The 22,556-nt window shown below is 44.7% G+C and overlaps 1 protein-coding gene across 5 annotated transcripts in view; it reads left to right on the top strand.

Moving 5' to 3' along the window:
• The first annotated feature begins 1,626 nt into the window (after positions 1-1,626).
• The window catches only part of tmem41b (transmembrane protein 41B), a 44,091-nt gene continuing 23,161 nt past the window's right edge, over positions 1,627-22,556 (top strand). For 2 of the 5 annotated variants that reach the window (XR_015081006.1, XM_086007973.1), the window contains exons 1-4: positions 1,948-2,189; positions 10,607-10,724; positions 17,824-17,952; positions 21,501-21,594. Coding sequence is in view for 4 of the 5 variants with exons in the window: in XM_086007973.1 (XP_085864099.1) it covers positions 2,060-2,189; positions 10,607-10,724; positions 17,824-17,952; positions 21,501-21,594 (471 nt within the window). In the remaining variant the exon portion in view is untranslated. Of the gene's footprint in view, positions 1,702-1,947; positions 2,190-2,284; positions 2,362-10,606; positions 10,725-17,823; positions 17,953-21,500; positions 21,595-22,556 lie in introns of those variants that run through there. The other 3 variants (XM_086007974.1, XM_086007971.1, XM_086007972.1) reach the window with 3 other exon arrangements.

Genomic DNA, 22,556 nt, shown 5'->3' with positions numbered 1-22,556 from the left:
CATTGTTATATAGATAATTCATAACACAGGTCCCAAATTTGGGGCAAGTTCACAAGAAAAAGGAAAAACATACAGTTCAGAATTTGTGATTGACTCTGTGATGTTATGGAAAATATAGAACTTGAATTCTCCCTCACTCAAAAAAGGCCATTTGTAAGCAGCAACCAAATGTCCACAGACAAGTGGGGCCCATACTCATTCCTGCCCCACACACAAAGTCTTACGATTCCCTGGCTCTAGCTACCCTGCAAGGAACTTAGATGACTATGAAATATATTACCTATTCTCCCCAATTTCTCCTCACTTCAAGATAGTAACTACGACTGAGGTTTGGTTTCACAGGTGCGAGCAGCCCTCAGATAGCTCACCTAAATGGCCATTCTTAAAGTCTGAATCTATACAATAAGCACTGACAGGCTATTTGACAAGGGAGGTCATTACAGCCAAGTCCGATCCTGTCCTCACCTGACATACAGGCTCATGCACTTTCACAGAGTTGACTGGATATCAGTTAGGAGCAGGGATCGTGGTAGATTCCTCCTTCCTGGCTCAGGGATGTTGTGGCCAATTGTAATACCCCTACCACTGTCGTAGAGATCAGCTAACTCTGCATAGATTAGAAATTGAACCTGGGACCTGTTACTCTGGAATATACTGTTCCACTAGAGTTATACTCTACTGTCACTGGGAAAAATTATTTCCCTTTTCTCGGCCACTGTTCTCCCCTCCCTCCTCTTCTAAAGGTATTCATTTCTTACTGGATTCTACAGAAAGAAGAAAGACTTGCATTTATATAGCACTTTTCACGACCACCAGACATCCCTAAGCGCTTTACAGCCAATGATGTACTTTTGAAGTGTAGTCACTGTTGTAATGTAGGAAACACGACAGCCAATTTGCACACAGCAAGCTCCCACAATCAGCAATGAATTAAATGACCAGATAATCTGTTTTTAGTGATGTTAATTGAGGGATGAATATGGGCCAGGACTCCCCTGCTTTTCTTCAAAATAATGCTTATGTCCACCTGAGAGGGCAGATAGGGCCTCGGTTTAACATCTCATCCGAAAGACGGCACCTCCAACAGTGCAGCACTCCCTCAGCACTGCACTGGAGTATCAGCCGAGAATTTTTGTGCTCAAATCTCTGAAGCGAGACTTGAACCCACAACCTTCATGATTGCAGAAGACAAGAGTGCTACCCACTGAGCCACAGCTGACACCCAAGTGTTGACCTATCTGGTATCTTGCAGAAGTGGACATTTTTCATGACCATGGGTGAACTATTGAACTGACACGAGCCCAATACATAAAGTCTGGCATAATTTGCCAGGAAATCAGGGGTTTGGTTTCAGACCCCAGAAGCTTTGGGTTATCACAGAACTTTCATTCTTCTTTGTGATTTGAAATATACCAATAAATAAACATTAAATATATACTTAAAATATAGTTGGTTGTTAGGAATTCAAGGTGGATTTTAAAGTGTCATAGTCTTAGTTTGCAGCTCCATGGCGGGTAACTCGCAGTCCGACTGGGAGGAGGGGAGCCGGGCATGGTGGCCAGAGCGGGAGAAGCAGGCCACCACACGTGGAGCCGGCAACAGTGAGGAGGAGGCCGCGGTGATGAGGAGGACGGAGCGGCTGAGGGACATCGGGCTCCCACTGCCACGGGAAGCCACTGTATTGACTCTGAACGTGGCGCTGTATGTATAGCTGACGCGTCCCCACGGGGAATAAGCATTCCATTGTACTTGCTTGTACTTGTACTGGTTACATATGGCAAATAAAGCTGAACTGAACTGAGCTGAATTGATGGTTGCAGAAAGGAACAAGTCAAAATCTAAATGCAGAATTAAAGAGAGCACATCGGTGATGTAATAGTACTTCCACCGCCAGGCCACGGTGGCGCTGGAGCTCTTGACATGTCCACGTTGCAGATAGTTGTCGCTCTTGCAGATGCGCCTTGTTGTGTGAAAGGTGAAAGGTCACAAGTGCCGGACTGTGACCGGCATCCATCGCTTACTCACCGGCTCGCTGAATCGGTCTTTACGGCGCAGAAAAATGGCCAGAAAGAGAAGTGATGAAGTCGTGAGACAATCGAGCTCGGTTTTGACCAATGCTGGCCAACATGTAGCGGCGCCTCTGGGCGACTTGACCGCTACGGGTGGCGACGACGACGACGACGCTAAGGGTAACGGGGACCAAAATGGTGTATCCGGAAAACGCGCGGCGATTGCAGTTCATATCGATGTGCGGATAAAGGGAGCTTGGTTCCGAGTTTGGGGAGAGGGTGAGAAGAACTCTCACTGGGTGGAGGATGGGAGAGAATTGGAATAGTCGAGTCTGGAGGTTACTAAGGTATGGTGAGTGTTTCAGCAGCAGATTGATTGAGACAGGGGTGATGGTGGGCAAAGTTACAGAGCTGGAAGTAGGTAGTTTTTCCGGTGGAGAGCATATGGCGCCAGAAGCGCAGCTGGGGGTCGAATAGAATGCCTGAAGTTTTGACCACGCTCGATCAGCTCAGATGGACGGGTCACATCGTCCGCATGCCCGATACGAGACTCCCAAAACAAGCGCTTTACTCGGAGCTCCGGCACGGCAAGAGAGCCCCAGGTGGGCAGAGGAAACACTTCAAGGACACCCTCAAAACCTCCTTGAAAAAGTGCAACATCCCCACTGACACCTGGGAATCCCTGGCCCAAGACCGCACAAAGTAGAGAAGCATCCGGGTAGGCACCGAACACCTTGAGTCTCTTCACCGGGAGCAAGCAGAAGCCAAGCGAAAGGAGCGCACGTCAATCCAAGCACCCGCCCCATCAACCACCGTCTGCCCCACCTGTGACACAGACTGTAGGTCCCGCATTGGACTCATCAGTCACCTGAGAACTCATTTTTAATGTGGAAGCAAGTCATCCTCGGTTCTGAGGGACTGCCTAAAGAAGAAGAGGATGCCTGAAACAGTGACAAGGGTTTGTAGTTTATGGTGATGGCTGAAGATGATGGCTTTGATCTTCCCAATGTCTAGCAGGAGGAGACTACAGCCTCCCCAAGAGTGGATGTTAGACAAGCAGTTCAACAGCACAGTGGTCGAGAGACACGGTGGCGAGGTCGAGCTGGATGACACTGGAATCATGTGGGAGCTGACACCATATCTGCGAATTATGTTGCCAAGGGGCAGTATGTAGATGAGTAAGAAGAAAGAACTTGCATTTATATAGTGCCTTTCACTACCTCAGGACATCCCAAAGTGCTTTACAGCCAATGAAATGTAGTCACTGTTGTAATGTAGGAAACACAGCAGTCAATTTGCAGTGCCCGTGTGCAAGACCTGGACAACATCCAGGCTTGTGTTGATAAGTGGCAAGTAACATTAGTGCCACACAAGTGCCAGGCAATGACTATCTCCAACAAGAGAGAGTCTATCCACCTCCTCTTGACATTCAACGGCATTACCATAGCCGAATCTCCCAACATCCTTGTGGGGGGGGGGTGGTCACCATTGACCAGAAACTTAATTGGACCAGCCACATAAATACTGTGGCTACAAGAACAGAGCAGAGGCTAGGTATTCTGCAGAGAGTGACTCACCTCCTGACTCCCTAAAGCCTTTACACCATCTACAAGGCACAAGTCAGGAGTGTGATGAATACTCTCCACTTGCCTGGATGAGCGCAGTTTCAACAACACTCTTAGCTCAACTATCCAGGACAAAGCAGCCCACTTGATTGGCACCCCATCCACCACCTTAAACATTTACTCCCTCCACCACCGGCATACAGTGACTGCAGTGTGTACCATCTACAAGATGCACTGCAACAACTCGCCATGGCTTCTTCGCCAGCATCTCCCAAACCCACGATTTCTACCACCTAGAAGGACAAGGGCAGCAGGCGCATGGGAACACCACCAACTCCCAAGTTCCCCTTCAAGTCACATACCATCCTGACATGGGAATATATCGCTGTTCCTTCATCATCGCTGGATCAAAATCCTGGAACTCCCTAACAGCACTGTGGGAGTACCTTCACCACACGGAATGCAGCAGTTCAAGACGGCGGTTCACCACCACCTTCTCTAGGCCAATTAGGGATGGGCAATAAATGCTGGCTTTGCCAGCGACGCCCACATCCCGTGAATGAATAATAAAAAAAAAATGCACAAACAGCAGTGTGATAATGACCAGATAATCTGTTTTAGTGATTATGATTGCAGGATAAATATTGGCCAGGGCACCGGGGATAACCCCCACTGCTCTTCTTTGAAATAGTGCCATGGGATCGTTTATGTTCACCTGAGAGTGCAGACAGGGCCTCAGTTTAACATCTCATCTGAAAGATGGCACCTCTGGGAGTGCAGCATTCCCTCAGTACTGGACTGGAATGTCAGCCTAGATTTTTGTGCTACCAACTGAGCCATGACTGAATGAGGAGGCCAAGAATGGATCCTTAGGTGACCCTACTGAAATGATGGTATGAGGGCAGGAAGAGAAGCCCTTGGTCAAGATCCTTTGGCTACAGTTGGGTACGTGTGGAAGCAGTTCAAGAAGATCTAGCACTATTTTCCCGGGCCAGCTATGGATGTGTAATAAATGCCAGCCTTGCCAGTGATGCCCACATCCCGAGAATGAATTGCAAAATAGTTGAACAGATAGTCTCAACCTCAGTGACAAAAGTGCATGAGAACTTCGCACTTGTTGAAGGTGAGGATGGAGGGGGCAGGGGAGAGGGGTTTAAGGAGATAACTGGTAATGGAGAAAAAAAACTGGAGGTTATCGATGTTCTCCAGGATGATCCTGGATTAGTGGTTGGTTTGGCAGAGGTGAGTGAGGCCCAATAATGCTTGGCTTGGTCCAATCAGATCTGGTGATGGATGGTTAAGCCAGTTGTTCACTTAAGTCTGTGGTTGGAGATGGCCATGCCAGTGATCGAGACCTTGGGAGTAGAGAGACTGTAGATGGTAAAGTTAAGGGGGTGATGGTGAATAGGGGTAGGAGACTTTAGGGAGAATAGGAGGGCAGTGAATTCAGAGGAGAGGTCAAGGGAAGCCAAGGTGGAAATTGCAATGACAGAGGATAAGTCACTTAGTGCAGAGGCTGGGGGAAGAAAGGAGGGGCAATAACTTGGTGAGAAACACGGTATGGGGCTTGATGAGGATGGCGAGGGGATAGACAAATATTTTAAAGTAGAGGTGAGTAGGGTGGAACAAGGGGAGATGCTCAAAGGAGATGGGGGACAGACCAAGGTGTGATTTGGCGATGAAGACCACACCACCACTACGACAGTTTAGGCGGGGCAGATGATTGAAAGTATAGCTAGGCAGGGAGGCTTCGGTAAGGGGCAAGGTGTCGCCATCCATGAGCCAAGTTTCTGTCAAAGCTGTAATGTCAATGTTATCATCTGCAATAAGGTTGTGAATTACGTCCCTAAAGCACTACAGAGCAGGTGGGATTGGATACTGAACAAGAATTTGGAAGAAGATTTAGGGAGAGATTGTTGAGGACATTTTTACCTATGGTAGAATGACAGGAGGAAGGAAGTACAAAGTAGTCTAAAATCAGAAGAGTGGAAGGTGTGAGCTACGATGTCAAACCATTTGAGAAATTATTAAAACTTTACTTCCTTTCAATGAAGTTTATTCTGTTCAAGTTTAATTCATCTCAGCAAAAGAACTTGAGTTCTATTTCCTAAAAGCTCCACATCAGAAGATTGGATTCAAATCAGAACTCTGTTCAGCAGCTATTAGAAAAAGATAGTTTTTTTTTGCATTAGCTCACCAGGCCAATGGGACACGAGGGCAAAGGTCTTTCGGAACCTCCTCCAGGTCCAGTCACAAAACTGCTCGCAGTTCAATGGTAACGCAAGTGACTTGGGGTTTTTAGGTGTTAGGTTGCCACTCCAGTGCTAACGTCGTTATTTGCATAGGTCTCAGTGAGAGCTAATTTAGTCATCGGTATTTCAGCTCTGATTAAAATTGACACCAAGATACCAATTGTACAAGGGAATCTAGCCCTGCTGATGAAATTCCTTACTGATATTCCACATTGGTGTAAAGCCGGCAGCTTTCCTTCTCTAACAGACATTAGTGAACCAACTGGGATTTTACAACAATCCACCAGCTTGGTAGTTACTCTTACTGATACCAGCCTTTATTTTTATTTCCAGATTTTTTAAAAGTGTAATTCAAATTCTCAAGCTGCCATGGTGGGATTGAACTCATTTTCTGGATTATTAGTCCAGGCATCTGGATTACTAATCCAGTAATACAACCACTGTACTACTGTACAGCAATAATGATAGAAGATGCCTGTGCAACTTTTTCATTGGCTAAAAACAATGGGGGCAACTTCATACCCATTCTACCTGTGCTATGCCACCCTCATGAATCAATCTGTAATGGGTTTTTGAAATGTTGTTAGTAGGACAGTCACTGAACCATTGCTTTCACATTGCATTAATTGTCTTGATTTATCAGATTAAGACAGCTGGTGCTTTAGTGTTGCAATGCTCCAAGCTGGTGTACACATTTCGGGGAATCCCAACTCCATATTTTGCACTACTTTGGTGTACACTTATTTGTAAGCAATATTGAACAAAGAGGCAAGAGACGATCAACAACAACTTGCATTTATATAGCGCCTATAAAGTAGTAAAACATCCCAAGGTGCTTTGCAAGAGCTTTATCAAACAAAATTTGGCACCGTGCCAAATGAGATATTAGGACAGAGGACTATAAAAGCTTGGTCAAAGAGCTAAGTTTTAAGGAGTGTCTTAAAGGAGGAGAGAGAGGTGTTTAGGGAGGGAATTCCAGAGCTTGAGGCCTCGGCAGCTGAAGGCACGGCCACCAACAGTGGAGTGATTAAAATCGATGTGCAAGAGGCCAGACTTGGAAGAGCACAGATATCTTGGAGGGTTGTAGGGCTGGAGGAGGTTACAGTAAAGGAGGGGTGAGGCTATGGAGGGATTTGAAAACCAGGATGAGAATTTTTTAATTGAGGCGTTGCTTAACCGGGAGCCAATGTAGGTCAGCGAGCATAGGGGTGATGGGTGAATGGGACTTGGTGCGAGATAGGACACGGGCAGCAAGTTTTGGATGAGCTCACGTTTATGGAGGGTGGAAAGTGGGGAGGCCGGCCAGGAGTGCATTGGATCAGCCAGTCTAGAGGTAACAGGCATGGATGAGGGCTTCAGCGGCAGATGAGCTGAGTATCAATTGTAGGTATGGTCTTCCACATTCTAGGAATACAATTTAGCTCCCACCATTTCTGCCCCTTGACTTCTGATCATTGTTGCATAAAATGTTTTTTTTTGTACAATTGTGTGCTTTCATTCAATATTATGGCCTCTATTACTGGTATCTGTCAACAACTGAGATTCTTGGTCACAAGACTCAGTATATGCAGACATGGGAATAACACCTCATGCAAGTGTGGCACAGAGCTTGGAAAAAGACAGTGTCCTTGATGTTTTTCTTCATTCTATGAACAGAATTTAACCACACAAAAATAAATCCGACATTGTCAACAACCCATTAGGAGAATCTACTATTTATTTTTGTGAGGTTAAGTTGTATTAATTGAATGAGGAAGACTGAGCTGTGACTACCATAAATAATCTAACATTAATTATAAAGTTGTGTTTTTAAACGAAATTAGGCTATAAAGTAGTAAAACATCCCAAGGTGCTTTGCAGGTGCTTTAAATCAAACAAAATTTGGCACCGTGCCAAATGAGATATTAGGACAGAGGACTATAAAAGCTTGGTCAAAGAGCTAAGTTTTAAGGAGTGTCTTAAAGGAGGAGAGAGAGGTGTTTAGGGAGGGAATTCCAGAGCTTGAGGCCTCGGCAGCTGAAGGCACGGCCGTTAATGTCATATTAACTAGTGCTCATGCCTCTGAGTGAGAAGGTTGTAGGTTCAGGACTTGAGCGCATAGTCTCGGCTGTCACTGTGCAATATGAAGGGAGTGCTGCATTGTCAGAGGTGCCATCCTTCAAATGTGGTGTTAAATTGAGGTCATTTCTGTTCCAATGGTTCAGATGGATGTAAAAGATTCCATGGCATTGTTTGAAGAAGTACAGATCTGGCTAACATTCCTCTAAACGAACTGTAGATTCATCTCATTTGCTGTTTGTGGGATTTTGCTGTGTATAAATTGGTTGCCATATTTATCCAGATAATTGACAATACCTCAAATAAGTAATTCATTGGATGTGAGAATTTGTACGGTCTGAGAGATGTGATAAGCTCTTTTCTGCTGTTTTTTTTTCTTTCTTTCTGGAAGTTAGAGATTGGATGGGGAGAAGCCAAGGAGGGATTTGAAAACAAGGATGTTTTTTAAGAAACTTTTTTTTAAATTGAGGCATTGCTGGACTGGGAGCTAATGTAGGTCAGTGAGCACAGGGGTGATGGGTGAGGGGGACTTGGTGCGAGTTAGGATACGGGGCAGCGAGCACAGGGGTGATGGGTGAGGGGGACTTGGTGCGAGTTAGGATACGGGTCAGCGAGCACAGGGGTGATGGGTGAACGGGACTTGGTGCGAGTTAGGATACGGGTCAGTGAGCACAGGGGTGATGGGTGAGGGGGACTTGGTGCGAGTTAGGATACGGGGCAGCGAGCACAGGGGTGATGGGTGAGGGGGACTTGGTGTGAGTTAGGATACGGGTCAGTGAGCACAGGGGTGATGGGTGAGGGGGACTTGGTGCGAGTTAGGATACGGGTCAGCGAGCACAGGGGTGATGGGTGAGGGGGACTTGGTGTGAGTTAGGACACGGGGCAGCAGAGTTTTGGATGAGCTCAAGTTTATGGAAGGTGCAAGGTGGGCGGCCGGCCTGGAGAGCTTTGGAATAGTCGAGTCTGGAGCTAACAAAGGCCTGGATGAGGGTTTCAGCAGCGGATGAGCTGAGGCAGGGGTGGAGACGGGCGATGATACGGAGGTGGAAGTGGAAGTAGGTGATCTTAGTGATGGTGAGGATATGGGGTCGGAAGCTCAGTTGCAAATAGTCTCGGCCAGTGGCCAGGGAGCGGGATGGAGTTGGTGGCTGGGGAAGGAGTTTGTGTTCGGGATGAAGACATTAGCTTTGGCCTTCCCACTATTTAATTGGAGGAAATTTCTGCTAATCGAATGCTGGATGTCTGACAAGCAGCGTGAGAAATCCGAGGCAGTGGAGGAGTCGAGAGAGGTGATGGTGACGTAGAGCTGGGTGTCATCAGCATACATGTGGTACCTGACAACGTGATTTTGAATGGTGTCGCCAAGATAGAAATCCTGAAAAATAATGGTGCTCGTGCTTATCCAGGAGAGTAAGGGATCAAATTTCGAACAGGCACACTTATAATATTCAGTCCTCCAGATTAAATGTGATGTATTTAAAAAATCTTTGTCAGTACAATCCCAACTTGACAGACCAAAGCTTCTTACACTGGTTATGCTAAAGCTGTGACAGAATGAAGCAACTGTTAAAGAAATGGGATATACTGAGGCTATGGATTGTGACGGGCATTGTTTTAGAATAACCTTTCATGGAGAGTGAAGATGTAACTGATTATGTTCATTCATTGTAAGTCTTCTAAAAGAGTGCCTGGCTGTTGTTCCCTTGTGCGTTAGTATGGATGAGAGAGAGCCTCTGACAAAAACTGTGGAAGTAAGGGGAAAACACACATCTGATGCAGCTTTTTTTTTTACTGTAGCCATAATATGTGAAATAAGATTCTGATGTTGGAAAATGAATAAGAAAAAAATAAAACTTGAAATCATTAAAGCAAATTCTTCTGAAGATGATTTCTTGGTTGGTGAAATTTTACTTGTTCTAAAGACAGTATTCATAATATGTTGACTAGTTATGAGATCCAGCTAATGGTTGGCCACCTTGAATCGTTTGAGGTCCTTTTGGTTTGGTATCGGTAGCACTGTAGGAGTGAGGTTTGGCACAGCGTTGGCAAGGAAACCTGAGGTTTGGTGAATTGGGAAGTCGAATTTGTGATTTGGTTCACTGGTGAATTTCTGGTGTCCCCGAGCAGTGAGGGGAAGGGCACAGACATGACAGCACTGGAGGGGAGGGGAGGGGAGGGTTCCAGATCTGGCATCAGTGGTTTGTAAGTTTCCAAGTGATCTCTGTAAACATTCAATTCAGTGTGTTTTTCTCTCTTTTCTCTGTCTCTCTCTTTATTTTCTATCTCTCTTTCTCTCCCCTTCCTATTTTCCTCTCTCTCTCTCTCTCGCCCTCGTGCTCTCTCTCTTTTCTCCCTCTCTTTATTTTCTCACTTTCTCTCTCGGTGGGGTTGGTGGCTGAATGGCAGAAGGTACGAGCCAGGGCCAATATCTGGGGCTGGGTGAACTGAGAGATGGTGGGGAGAAGTGCAACAGGCCACCTATTAGGATTACAGTGCAAGGTAAGTAATGGTGAGTATGCAGTCATTTCAACTTTATAAGGTAATTCATTGAGGCATTACTGGGGTGGGAGAGAATTGTTACACAGAGCATGACCAAATTAGGACACAAGAACAAAGTCTTACGACATTGAATATATTGATAGATATATATTTAATATCTCTACTGTCGCTGAAATCATTTGTATAATGCCAGTTGATTCTAATCATAGTTTTGTATTTTTAGGAAAAACATCATTGGAAGGAGGATCAGCCCGGATGTCTCTCTTCATTCTTATTTCTACCTTCCTTTCAGCTGCTTTTGTAATGTACCTAGTGTACAGGAATTTCCCAGAGCTTGATGAGTAAGTATCCATATGATTGAAAGGAAAACTATTGCTTCCAAATAAATAGCACTTGCATTTATCATGTTAAAACGCCTTAAGCATTTCACACAATTAATAACTTTGTGCGATGCCTGCTGTTTTTGTAAGCCAGTACAGCAGTCATCCGTGCCACAAAAAGCCTTAAAATAAATGACCGGTAGACCTGTGTTTAGTTTTGTTGTTCTATTGGTTGAGGTAGAACTGATCAACAGCACACCAGAATAATATCTTGCTCTTCAAGCAGTGCCATAGTATCTTTAACATCCATCTGTACAGGCAAACAGGACCTCAGTTTAACATCTCATCTGAAGGGTGGTACCTCTGACAATGTAGCTCTCTATCAGCACTGAACTGGAATGTTGGTGTGGATTATTTACTCAATGCCTGGTATGGAGGTCAAAGAGACATCCTTATGACCCAGAGATGAGAGTGCCACCATCTTGGCCAAGCTTGGTAGGTAGGTCTCTCAAAATATAAATGTATTTAATAGAGTCTTGCTGTAGTGGCTTGGCAGTATTGCTTTCTGATGTGTAGTACAACACCCTCAGGCACATGCATAAGTGAGGAAGATTTAAATGTAGAGGTGGTGCGAGTGAATTAATGGGATTGATTAATTGATTGTGTTCTTGATTGACTCGCTGTATCTTTGTTTGATTAGAATGAGAACATTGTAACAAACATAAATATGGAGCTATTTCATGTGCTTATAGAAGCAATGAGAAGTTTGAAAAATTTGGAGAAAATAGCTTCTGCTAGTTAACCAAATTGCATCCCCTGATCAGCCCACATTGTGTTGTCTTGCTCTGACCTCAGTTACTGGTTGAGATGTAACCACTTCCCCAATTGCTTGTAAAGGTCAAAACCTCCTTGGTGTACAGTGAGTTGCCAAGTTCTACAGGGCCTTGCTGAGACCACACCTTGAGTATTGTGTGCAGTTTTGGTGCCTTATCTGAGGAAGGATGTTCTTGCCATGGAGAGAGTGCAGCGAAGATTCACCAGACTGACACCTGGGATGGCAGGAATGACATATGAGGAGAGATTGGGTCGATTGGGCTTATACTCGTTGGGAGTTTAGAAGAATGAGAGGGGATCTCATTGAAACTTTTAAAATTCTAACAGGACGAGACAGACTAGATGCAGGAAGGATGTTCCCGATGGCGGGGGAGTCCAGAACCAGGGGTCACAGTCAAAAGATAAGGGGTAAGCCATTTAGGACAGAGATGAGGAGGAATTTCTTCACCCAGAGAGTGGTGAACCTGTGGAATTCTCTACCACAGAAGGCAATTGAGGCCAATTCATTAAATATATTCAAGAAGGAGTTAGATATATTTCTTAAGACTAAAGGGATCAAGGGATATGGGGAGAAGGCAGGGACAGGGTACTGAATTTGGATGATCAACCATGATCTCATTGAATGGCGGAGCAGGCTCGAGGGGCCGAATGGCCTACTCCTGGTCCTATCTTCTATGTTTCTAGAAGTGAAATTAACTTCAGTGAGACCATTAGACCAGTGGACAAATCTCCAGTATCCTCAGCAACAATCAATTGTTAGATGCTAAAATCAGTTGCGTAGATTGCTCGGTATGTTGTGCAGTGGAAAAAAAAATATTGAGTTAATCACAAGATTGTATAATTTTGTGCAGCAGATTTAAAATAATGGGCGAGATAGTAACTAAACTTAGGAGAGCATGCCAAAAATGGTGGGTCCTGTGGGCTTATTTGACCTGAGTAAAATATACTCCAGTTTAAATTTCAGAAGTTTGGCAATTGTGATTCTTAAGCATACTACTTTGAATAGATTAAAGTGCTCTATAAGGCATATGCAACAGCTTCATTTTTGCTATTTCATGAGTGCTACCTCTTGGACTTGTGCACTACAATCCTAACAATAAATCTTAGCCATAAAAAAATTGCAAAACTATAAATATGTATTGGGTGGAACTCCCATTTAAATTGGAGAGCTTTGGTTCAGATGCTTGTCTGGTTTATTAAGGCACTAAAACTTAAAATTGTCCAGAATATAAATGTTTGAATGGGTAACCATTTGCTGTTATGAATTTTTATGATAAACAGGATTGTAACTTGGAAAGAAATCAGAATGTCTATTGACACCACTGTCTGCCAATGAGTTGGAGGTTGGGCGAGACATACGGCAGGACTCACAGCAAGCAGTGTATTTTACAGCAAACAAAGTCTATTTCTATTTAAACAGTGCACTACACCAAACTGTCGACAGAGTCTATTTAAAAAGAGTCACTACGAACTGCAGCAAACAGACCTTGTGACCAAAACTGCAGCAATGTCTCCTGATAAAAGCAGGGTGATTTCTCTAGCAAAATGCAGTGAGTGGAAGATAGTTGCATATAAATTATGTAGTTAAAATCAATCCCAGTCACTTACAGCAGTGTACGATAGCAAAATACTGCGGATGCTGGAAATCTGAAATAACAGAAAATGCTGGAAAAACTCAGCAGGCCCGGCAACCTCCGTGGAGAGAGCAACAGAGTCAACGTTTCGGGTCGAAACTCTTCTACAGAACTGAGAAAAAAGGCAGGAAATGAAAGAGATTAAAAGGCAGTTTGGGGGCTGGGAAATGGGGGAGAGGATGAAAGAAGAGACATTAAGAGATATTCAAGGTGAGACGAGATAGTAATAGGACAGGTAAAGTGTGAAATGCGCTGGCAGAGTGGAAGACAGCTGCCATGTGGGAGAGAGAAAAAAAAGAAAAAGGCACAAACCAAAAGTGTGGATAAAAAATATAATAGGGGCCAAGGTTATGATCTGAAATTGTTGAACTCGATATTGAGTCCGGAAGGCTGTAAAGTGCCTAATCGGAAGATGAGGTGTTGTTCCTCGAGTTTACGCTGAGCTTCCGTGGAACAATGCAAGAGCCCGAGTACGGTGAGGTCTGAGTGGGAATGGAGCGGTGAATTGAAATGACAGGCGACCGGAAGCTCGGGGTCACCCGTATGGACTGAATGGAGGTGTTCCGCAAAGCGGTCACCCAATCTACGTTTGGTCTCCCCAATGTAGAGGAGACCACATCGTGAGCAGCGAATACAGTATACTAGATTGCAAGAAGTACAAGTAAATCGCTGTTTCACCTGGAAGGGGTGTTTGGGGCCCTGGACAGTGGGAAGGGGGGAGGTATATGGGCAGGTGTTGCATCTCCTGCGCTTGCACGGGAAGGTGCCGGGTGAAGGGGAAGAGGTGCTGGGAGTGATAGAGGAGTGGACTAGGGTGTCTCGGAGCGAGCGATCCCTACGGAATGCGGGGAGGGGAGGGGAAGATGCGTTTGGTGGTGGGATCACGTTGGAGGTGGTGGAAATGGCAGAGGATGATCCGTTGAATGTCGAGGCTGGTGGAGTGAAAGGTGAGGACAAGGGGAACCCTATTGTGGTTCCGGGAGGGAGGGGCAGGGGTGAGGGCGGAAGTGCAGGAGATAGAACGGACACGATCGAGGGCCTTGTCAACCACGGTAGAGAGAAATCCTCGGTTGTGGAAAAAGGAAGACATGTCGGAAGCACTGGTGTAGAAGGTGGCATCGTCGGAGCAGATGCGGCGGAGACGGAGAAACTGAGAGAATGGAATAGAGTCCTTACAGGAGGCGGGGTGGGAGGAAGTGTTGTCCAGGTAGCTGTGGGAGTCTGGGCTTGTAGTGAATGTTGGTCAATAATCTATCCCCCAGAGATGGAGAAGTTGAGGAAGGGAAGAGTCGGAGATGGACCATGGGAAGGGTGGAAATTGGAGGCAAAGTGAATGAAATTGTCTAGTTCAGGGCGAGAGCAGGAAATGGCACCGATATAGCCGTCAATGTACTGGAAAAAGAGGTGAGGGAGGGGACCCGAGTAGGACTGGAACAAAGAGTGTTCCACATATCCCACGAAAAGGCAGGCATAGCTAGGACCCATGCAGGTACCCATAGCAACACCTTTAACTTGGAGGAAACTGGAAACTGTTAAAGTGGCGGAGGGCGTCAGTAGTCGCGGATGTAGATGGGAAGAGACTGGACAAGGGGAGACTGGACTCTTTGGCCAGGAGTCTTCCCCTCGCATGGCTGACCCTTTCTCCCGCTTTCAGAATTCTCATTCTACCTGGACCCCTCCCTCTGGCCTCTTACCCTCTCTAGATCTTTTCATTGCAAACCAACCTCTACCTAGCGGAAGCTGAACGCCAACTCTCCGACACCACCTCCTACCTCCGCCTGGACCATGACCCCACGACCGAACATCAAACCACCGTTTCCAAGACTGTCACTGACCTCATCTCCTCTGGAGATCTTCCTCCTCCCCCCCCCCCCCCCCCCCCCACCACGGCCACCAATCTCATAGTTCCCTCACCCCGCACAGCCCGCTTCTACCTCCTTCCCAAAATCCACAAACGGGACTGCCCTGGTAGACCCATCGTTTCAGCCTCCCCCCATTTCCCAGCTCCCCAACTGCCTTTTAATCTTTCATTTCCTGCCTTTTTTTCCTCAGTTCTGTAGAAGGGCTTCGACCCGAAATGTTGACTGTGTTTCTCTCTCCACGGATGTTGCCTGGCCGGCTGAGATTTTCCAGCATTTTCTGTTGTTACTTACAGCAATGTGTTTTCCAAGCGTGATTGACAGGGAACTGAACCAATCATCTCCATTCTGGCTCAGAATAGTGGTGTCACTATATGCAGCTGAAAGAAATGTAACTAAATAGTAATGATATGAGCATCTGTTAATGGCTGTAGAATGTGAAGTCCATTATTAAGATGTACCAAAATCCTTGAAAGAATATTCACGAGCATTTCTCATGTAACTTTATTCCAATGTGTAGGTCATTTGTGTTGAATACAGTTCAAACAAGATTAGTATTGACAGAGTTTTGGGTGCATGACACAGAACAAACACTATCCTTTGTAAGAATTGTTTCAGCTCAAATGGTGATGCTCCTTTGATGGCTCAGTGGGTAATTACACCATCTTAGACTAGTAATGTCTCAGCTTGGATTCCTGATCTGTGCTGAGTTAGCTAATCTCCGGTGGCTATGATGGCTACTGTTGACCTCGGTATCCCAAGGAGGATAAAAATTGACCTGGCATCCTGTTCCTGATTTCCATCCAATGACCACTGCTGGCAAGGTTGTATCTTTGAATTTTGGATGAGAACCAGCAGACACAAGGTTCCCGTAATTAAGTAGCTTATTGTTTAGGCTCACGCATGAAGAATGGCCACTAGGGAGAGTTACCAGAGAGCTGCCAGTCATGTTGGAACTGTACCCCAACATGAAATGTTCAATAATGTCCAACTGTTTGTATGCTCCTGTATTTTACTGTGCATCCCTTGTTTATTCTGGTTCTTAAGTGTTTCATTTTAATTTGCACAACTTCTCACCAATTACTTTGTATGTTCCAATATGAATTTAGCACTATATAGTATGTATGTTTATGTTGAAAATTAAATTCTGAAAATCAAAAAGTTAATTAAACTCAATTTACTAATCCTACATTGGTTCTGTCCCCCGAAGCATTGACTTTAATTCCTTGTCCTCATCTTCAAATCGCTCCATGACCTTGCACCACCCTATCTCTGCAAACTCCTCCAGCCTTGCATCCCTGTCCACGGATATCAGTCCTCCAAATCTGTCTTTTTGTGCATTCTCTGTCCCTCCCTATTTCCTACCTATGGTGACAGACCCTTAACCCTATCATTTTAAAAGACCTGTCCAAAACCCTTTGTCCCTTTGCCCTCTTTATTTTTGAAAACCTTCCCAAAATCTCTACTTTCCTGCCCAATCCCCATATCCCTTGATTTCCCCAAGAGTCCAAAAACCTATCAATCTCAGCCTTGAATATACTCAACAACTCAGTATTCACAGCCCTTTGGGGCAGAGAATTCCAAAGATTTGCATAGAAGAAAATTGGACCAAACAGAATGATTGACAATTCAACAAAATACTTGGTCACTATGCAGACATTAATCTTTAAGTCCTTTATTCTTTAAAGATTTTCAATTTTAAAATTGGTACCACTATGTTAATGTCTACAGGGATTGTATAGATTTGCACTAAATACAGAAGTTTGAGGTAACGAGGACTTGGCTGGCGTTTGGATTAGAGAATTGTGCTGTGCTGTTTGATATGGGCTTGCTCCCAGTCTCAGCTGAGCAGAGGCAGTGCTATTTGTTAAATTGGCGGGAGAGGTTGGGAGGGGACATAACCTAAGAATTAGGAGCAGGAGTAGGCCATACGGCCCCTTGAGCCTGCTCCGCCATTCAATAAGATCATGGCTAATCTTCGACCCCAACTCCACTTTCCCACCCAATCCCCATATCCCTTGATTTCCCCAAGAGTCCAAAAATCTATCGATCTCAGCCTTGAATATACTCAACGACTCAGCATCCACAGCCCTTTGGGGCAGAGAATTCCAAAGATTCAGCACCCTCTGAGTGAAGAAATTCCTCCTCATCTCAGTCTTAAAAGGTCGACCCCTTATCCTGAGACACTGCCCCCTAGTTTCAGACTTTCCAGCCAGGGGAAACAATCCCCTGCTGTAGTGCAGGCTGGTTTTTGGTTGACTGGCTACGTAGAAAGGGTTGAGTTCTGCTCATATTGAAGGCAGAAGTGTCCTTTCCCTCCCCCCCCCCCCCCCCTTTGCAAATCTTCATAGCCCAGACAGATACCAATCAAATGCAACAATTAATCAAAACTATGAATAACCTAAGAATGCAAAGACAAAGCTGGGATGTGGGTGTCGTTGGCAAGGCCTGCATTTATTGCCCATCTCTAATTGCCCTTCAGAAGGTGGTGGTGAGCCACCTTCTTGAACCGCTGCAGTCCATGTGATGAAGGTACTCCCACAGTGCTGTTAGGGAGGGAGTTCCAGGATTTTGAACCAGCGACGATGAAGGAATGGCAATATATTTCCACGTCCGGATGGTGAGATGGGAATATTGGAAACAAAAATAATGTTGTACTATAGGAAACCTATAAAAAGTAATTAAATTTGTTTTTTGAGAAAAGGTGTATTTTCCATCAGGTAATGGGATTTTAAAAATATTTGCCTTAAAGCTGTTTATTAACCTTGTCATTCTGTTTTTGGATCTCAATAGAGAGGAGCGAAAGACCATTGTAATTCCTAAAGATATGGATGATGCCAAGGCACTGGGAAAGGTTCTTTCCAAATACAAGGACACCTACTATGTACAAGTATTAGTGGCATACTTTACCACATATATTTTGTATCCTTTCCCTGTTTGCATAATAAAAGGGTGGAGCATCTACTTTAGTCTGCTAGATTCTAATCTTTGAGTTGCACAACGTGCTTGTACCCAATGGACTGGAAGAATGCATAGGTTTATGCTCGCATAATAAGATCCTGATTTTGATTGTGCCCTGGTGGAGGCTTGGAGCAGATGCGAGGCACATCCCCACAAGGAAGGAGGGAAAAATCGACAGGAGAGTCTGCCTATGCTGCACTCGTAATCCTTAGCATTAGGCTGCAGTAGTAATGGTGAAGCCCTCGGTGCTAGGGAGTGGTTGCGGAGGGCGCTGAAAGCAGATGGTAAAAATAAATGTTAAATGGCTTGGAAAAAAAATACAATTCCTCTCCTGTTCACATTGTTTTCTGTATAAAAGTAAGATGACCTCACTCCACAGATGAAGGCTGCTGAATAGTTAGAAAATACGTTTCATTGTTAATAGTTAGACTTTGTACAGATTAGCATAGGGACCCTTGAGTGACTGGTAAGTTGATAAAAATCACTAGGGCATTTTTGTATACTCCTTCCTCTTACAAAAGACTGCAGTAGCAGGATGGATACTGGCACCTTTCTGACTTGTATGGTTTAGTATCACATGGAGCACTGTATTTAGCCACTGAGTCTTTGCAGAGTGCCCCCTGTATTTTTGTATTGGCGATACCTTGTACATACTGCATAACATTTTACTGGAGTGTTTTCACTGTTTTGAGAAATGCCTCCATCATGTTGGATAAAATTATTGTGTTGTTGAATGTCGATCTCTTCCTCATTGTTCATGTATGAGCCTGGAGACTGAATATTAGCGGGCTATTTGACTGCAAACAACCACATGCACACACTTCAGCAGGAGTTGCTAGAAAGTGATCAAAAGCTGGAATACTGTCTGATTTCATTTTCCCCTCCTTAATCCGTGGCACTGAGACCAATTGTAGCACCCTGTTGCCAGACTGACCTCCGTTAAATCAACACTGATCAAAGTGTGAGCTTCACCAGAATCCTGTGCTGTAATTTTTTTCCTGGTATAACAATAACAACCTGTATTTATATAGCCTCTTTGACATAGCATAACATTGAGTGTTATCAAACAAAATTTGACACCGAGTCACATAAGAGATATTAGGACAGGCTTGGCCAAAGAGGTAGGTTTAAGGAGTGATTTGAGAGGCGGAGAGGTTTAGGGATGGACCTCCAAAGTTTGCGGCCTAGGCAGCTGAAGGCACGGCCACCAATGGTGGAGTGATGAAAACACGGAATGCACAAGAGGCCAGAATTGGAGGTGCATAGAGTTCTTGGAGGGTTGTAGAGCTGGAAGAGGTTACAGAAATAGGGAGGGACGAGGCCATGAAGGGATTTTAACACAAGGATGAGAATTTTAAAATTGAGGTGTTGCCAGACTTGGAGCCAGTGTTGGTCAGCGAGCCCTGGGGTGATGGGTGAATGGGACTTGGCGCGAGTTAGGGTATGGGCAGCAGAAATTTGGATGAACTCAAATTTACGGAGGGTGCAAGGTTGGTGGACAGCTGGCCGGCCAGGAGAACGTTGGAATAGTCGAGTCTAGAGGTAACAAAGGCGTGGATGAAGGTTTCAGCAGCAGATGAGCTGTGGCGGGGGCGGGGTTGGGCGATGTTAAGGAGGTGGAAGTAGGCACTCATGGTGATGGAGCGGATATGGGGACGGAAGCTCATCTCTGGGTCAAATCTCTGGAACAGCCATGATCTTATTGAATGGTGGCGCAGGCTCGAGGGGCCAAATGACCACGTCTTGCTCCTACGTCTTATGTTCAAGGTTGGGAACAGTCTGGCTCAGCCTTGAACAATAGCAAGGGATAGGGATGGAGTCGGTAGCTGGGGAACTAAGTTTGTGGAGGGGATTGAAGACCATGGCTTTGGTCTTCCCAATATTTAATTGGAGGAAATTTCTGCTCGTCCAATACTGGATGTTTGACAAGCAGTGTGACAAATCAGCGGCAGCGGAGGGGTCGAAAGAGGTGGTGGTGGTGAGGTAGAGCTGGGTGTTGTCGGCATACATGTGAAATGATATAACTTTCTCCTTGTTTGCCATTTGAGTTTGTTTCTTCATTACTGCTGCTGAGTTTGACACCTTTCAATGACGAGCTCATTTTATTTTTCCCCTGAGGAACACTATGCCGGCATAGGCTCGGCTGGCCAAATGGCCTCCTACTGTGCTGTAACAATTCTATGATTCTATACTGTATGTTTCTCAAATACTGTTTGATATGTGTATGAAAGATTCAGTTAAAATGCAGGTAATGGTTTCAGATATATTTGCTTATAGGAATGAGTGTAAGTAGTGTAGCACAGGATAGTCATGGTACAGGACCTCTTTTCAAATGGAAGGCTTGCAAAGTATTTTTGTTAGAAAGAAAAGAACTTGCATTTATATAGCACCTTTCACAAACTCAAATGTCCCAAAGTGCTTTACAGCCAGTTAATTAATTTTGAGGTATGGTCACTGTCATAATAAAGGGAAACTCAGCAGCCAATTTGTGGACAGTAATATACCACAAACAGCAATGAGATAATGATCAGATAATCTGTCTTAGTGATGTTGGTTGAGGGATAAATATTAACCAGAACACTGGGGAGAACTCTGCCATGGGATCTTTTATGTCTACCTCGGAGACCGTTTAATGTCTCATCCAAAAGATGGCACCTCCGACAGTGCAGCACTCCCTCAGCACTGCACTGGAGTGTCGGCTTTGATTTTTGTGCTCCAGTCTCTGGAGTGGGACTTGAACCCACAACCTTCTGACTCCAAGGCAAGAGTGCTACCCACTGAGCCACAGCTGACACTTTTCAAGTGCTTGTTTCCCCCCTCTTACAATTTGTGTTCGGTTCTCTGTTTAAAGTGCGCCACCATGCGGAGTTGTGATTGAAGACCAGTTGGTTTCCTTATAGAGAAGGGGGAACTGCTTTCTCTCCAACTGGTGGAGGGCTGGCGTCCTTTCTGGCAGGGTGTTGCAAGGAGACCCAAGAAGGAAGGGCAGTAACTGCTTTCTATAGAGCTAACCTTAATGCAATTCTCTCACTACAAACATTGCTGATGTTTACTGACTATCAGCAAACTGTGTGAGGCTCTAGGAGATCTATTTTTTCCTTCATCTCGAGCATCTCCCACTCATTGTCTACAAATTCAGTCATTACTTTGGAGTCTCACAAACTTGATTAAAACTTTTTAATTTCATTGTCTTCACTTCATGATGAGATTATGTGATTAGTTGTTTAACTTGCATGCACGTTAGCCTAATGACTTGTGACTTGTTCGATGTTCAGGTCATTGTTACAATTGCATCACACAAATAAACACACTAGTATCGAGAACAGGGAAACCCTATGTAATTGCTTGTTCTTGTACATATGGTAAACATTTAAGTTTGCATTAATGGCAGCTGCAGGACATTTAGAATTACAGTGTACATGGTATAATGCAGTTGGATGAATCTGAGATCGCAGTGTTGCACGGCATATCACATTTTGTGTTGAAATAATCCTTGACCTTCTCTCCAGTTTACAAACATTTGCCATACCAGGTTCCATATTTCTTAGCATCCTCTCAGGATTTCTGTACCCATTCCCATTAGCCCTGTTCCTTGTCTGTCTGGTAAGTTGATAAGAAAATGGAATAAATTTTTTTTGTTAATATGGAATATCTGTTATAACCATTCTCTCCATGTCTTTCCACTAGACCGACCTCCATTTTACTCTCTGTATCTGGAGCAACTCCAGTTCATTTAGGAAACCTTCCTGCTGTGTGTTGCAGTAAAGTTGCTTTTTGAACAGGAGAGATTCTGCTCTAAGAAGTGTGTGCGGAAATGACCTGTGCGTTCCGCCAATGATTGTGCTCCTATAATCAATGAGATATCATGCGTGCGGGGAGTTTGTCTGTGCTTAAAGGCTCTTACTTTTAAGAATGGGAATAAAAACTTGGGAGTATGTCACTTTCACTGTTTACAAGCTGGGTCTTGGGTTCAACACAGAGTAAAACTACTTTCAAAATCGGTCTTTATTTTTCCCTTTCTATGTTACACTACATAGTATTTACAGCACAGAAACAGGCCATTGGGCCCAACAGGTCCATGCTGGTGTTTATGATTCACACGAGCCTTCTCCCACCCTACTTCATCTAACCCCATCAGCATATTTTTCAATTCCTTTCTCCCTCGTGTTTATCTAGCTTCCCCTTAAATACATCTATGCTAGTCGCCTTAACTGCTCCTTGTGGTAGGGGGTTCCACATTCTAACCAGTTTTTGGGTAAAGAAGTTTCTCCTTAATTCCCTATTGAATTTAGTAGTGACTATCTTCTATTTATGGCCCCTAGTTCTGGTTTCGCCCGCAAGTGGAAACATCATCTCTACGTCTATCCTATCAAATCCTTTCATAATCTTGTAGACCTCTATCGGGTCACCCCTCAGTCTTCCCTTTTCTAGAGCAAAGAGCCCCAGCCTGTTCAATCTTTCCTGATGGGTATAACCTCTCAGTTCTGGTATCATTCTAGTGAATCTTTTTTGCACCTTCTCCAGTGCCTCTATATCCTTTCTATAATATGGAGACCAGAACTGTT

Source organism: Somniosus microcephalus, chromosome 15, assembly GCF_052327205.1.
Source record: "Somniosus microcephalus isolate GS21.2 chromosome 15, FLI_Smic_1.0, whole genome shotgun sequence".
In the NCBI taxonomy this organism is placed as follows: Eukaryota; Metazoa; Chordata; class Chondrichthyes; order Squaliformes; family Somniosidae; genus Somniosus; species Somniosus microcephalus.
Note: the sequence above shows the minus strand (reverse complement) of the source record. Positions and strands in the feature narration are given on the sequence as shown.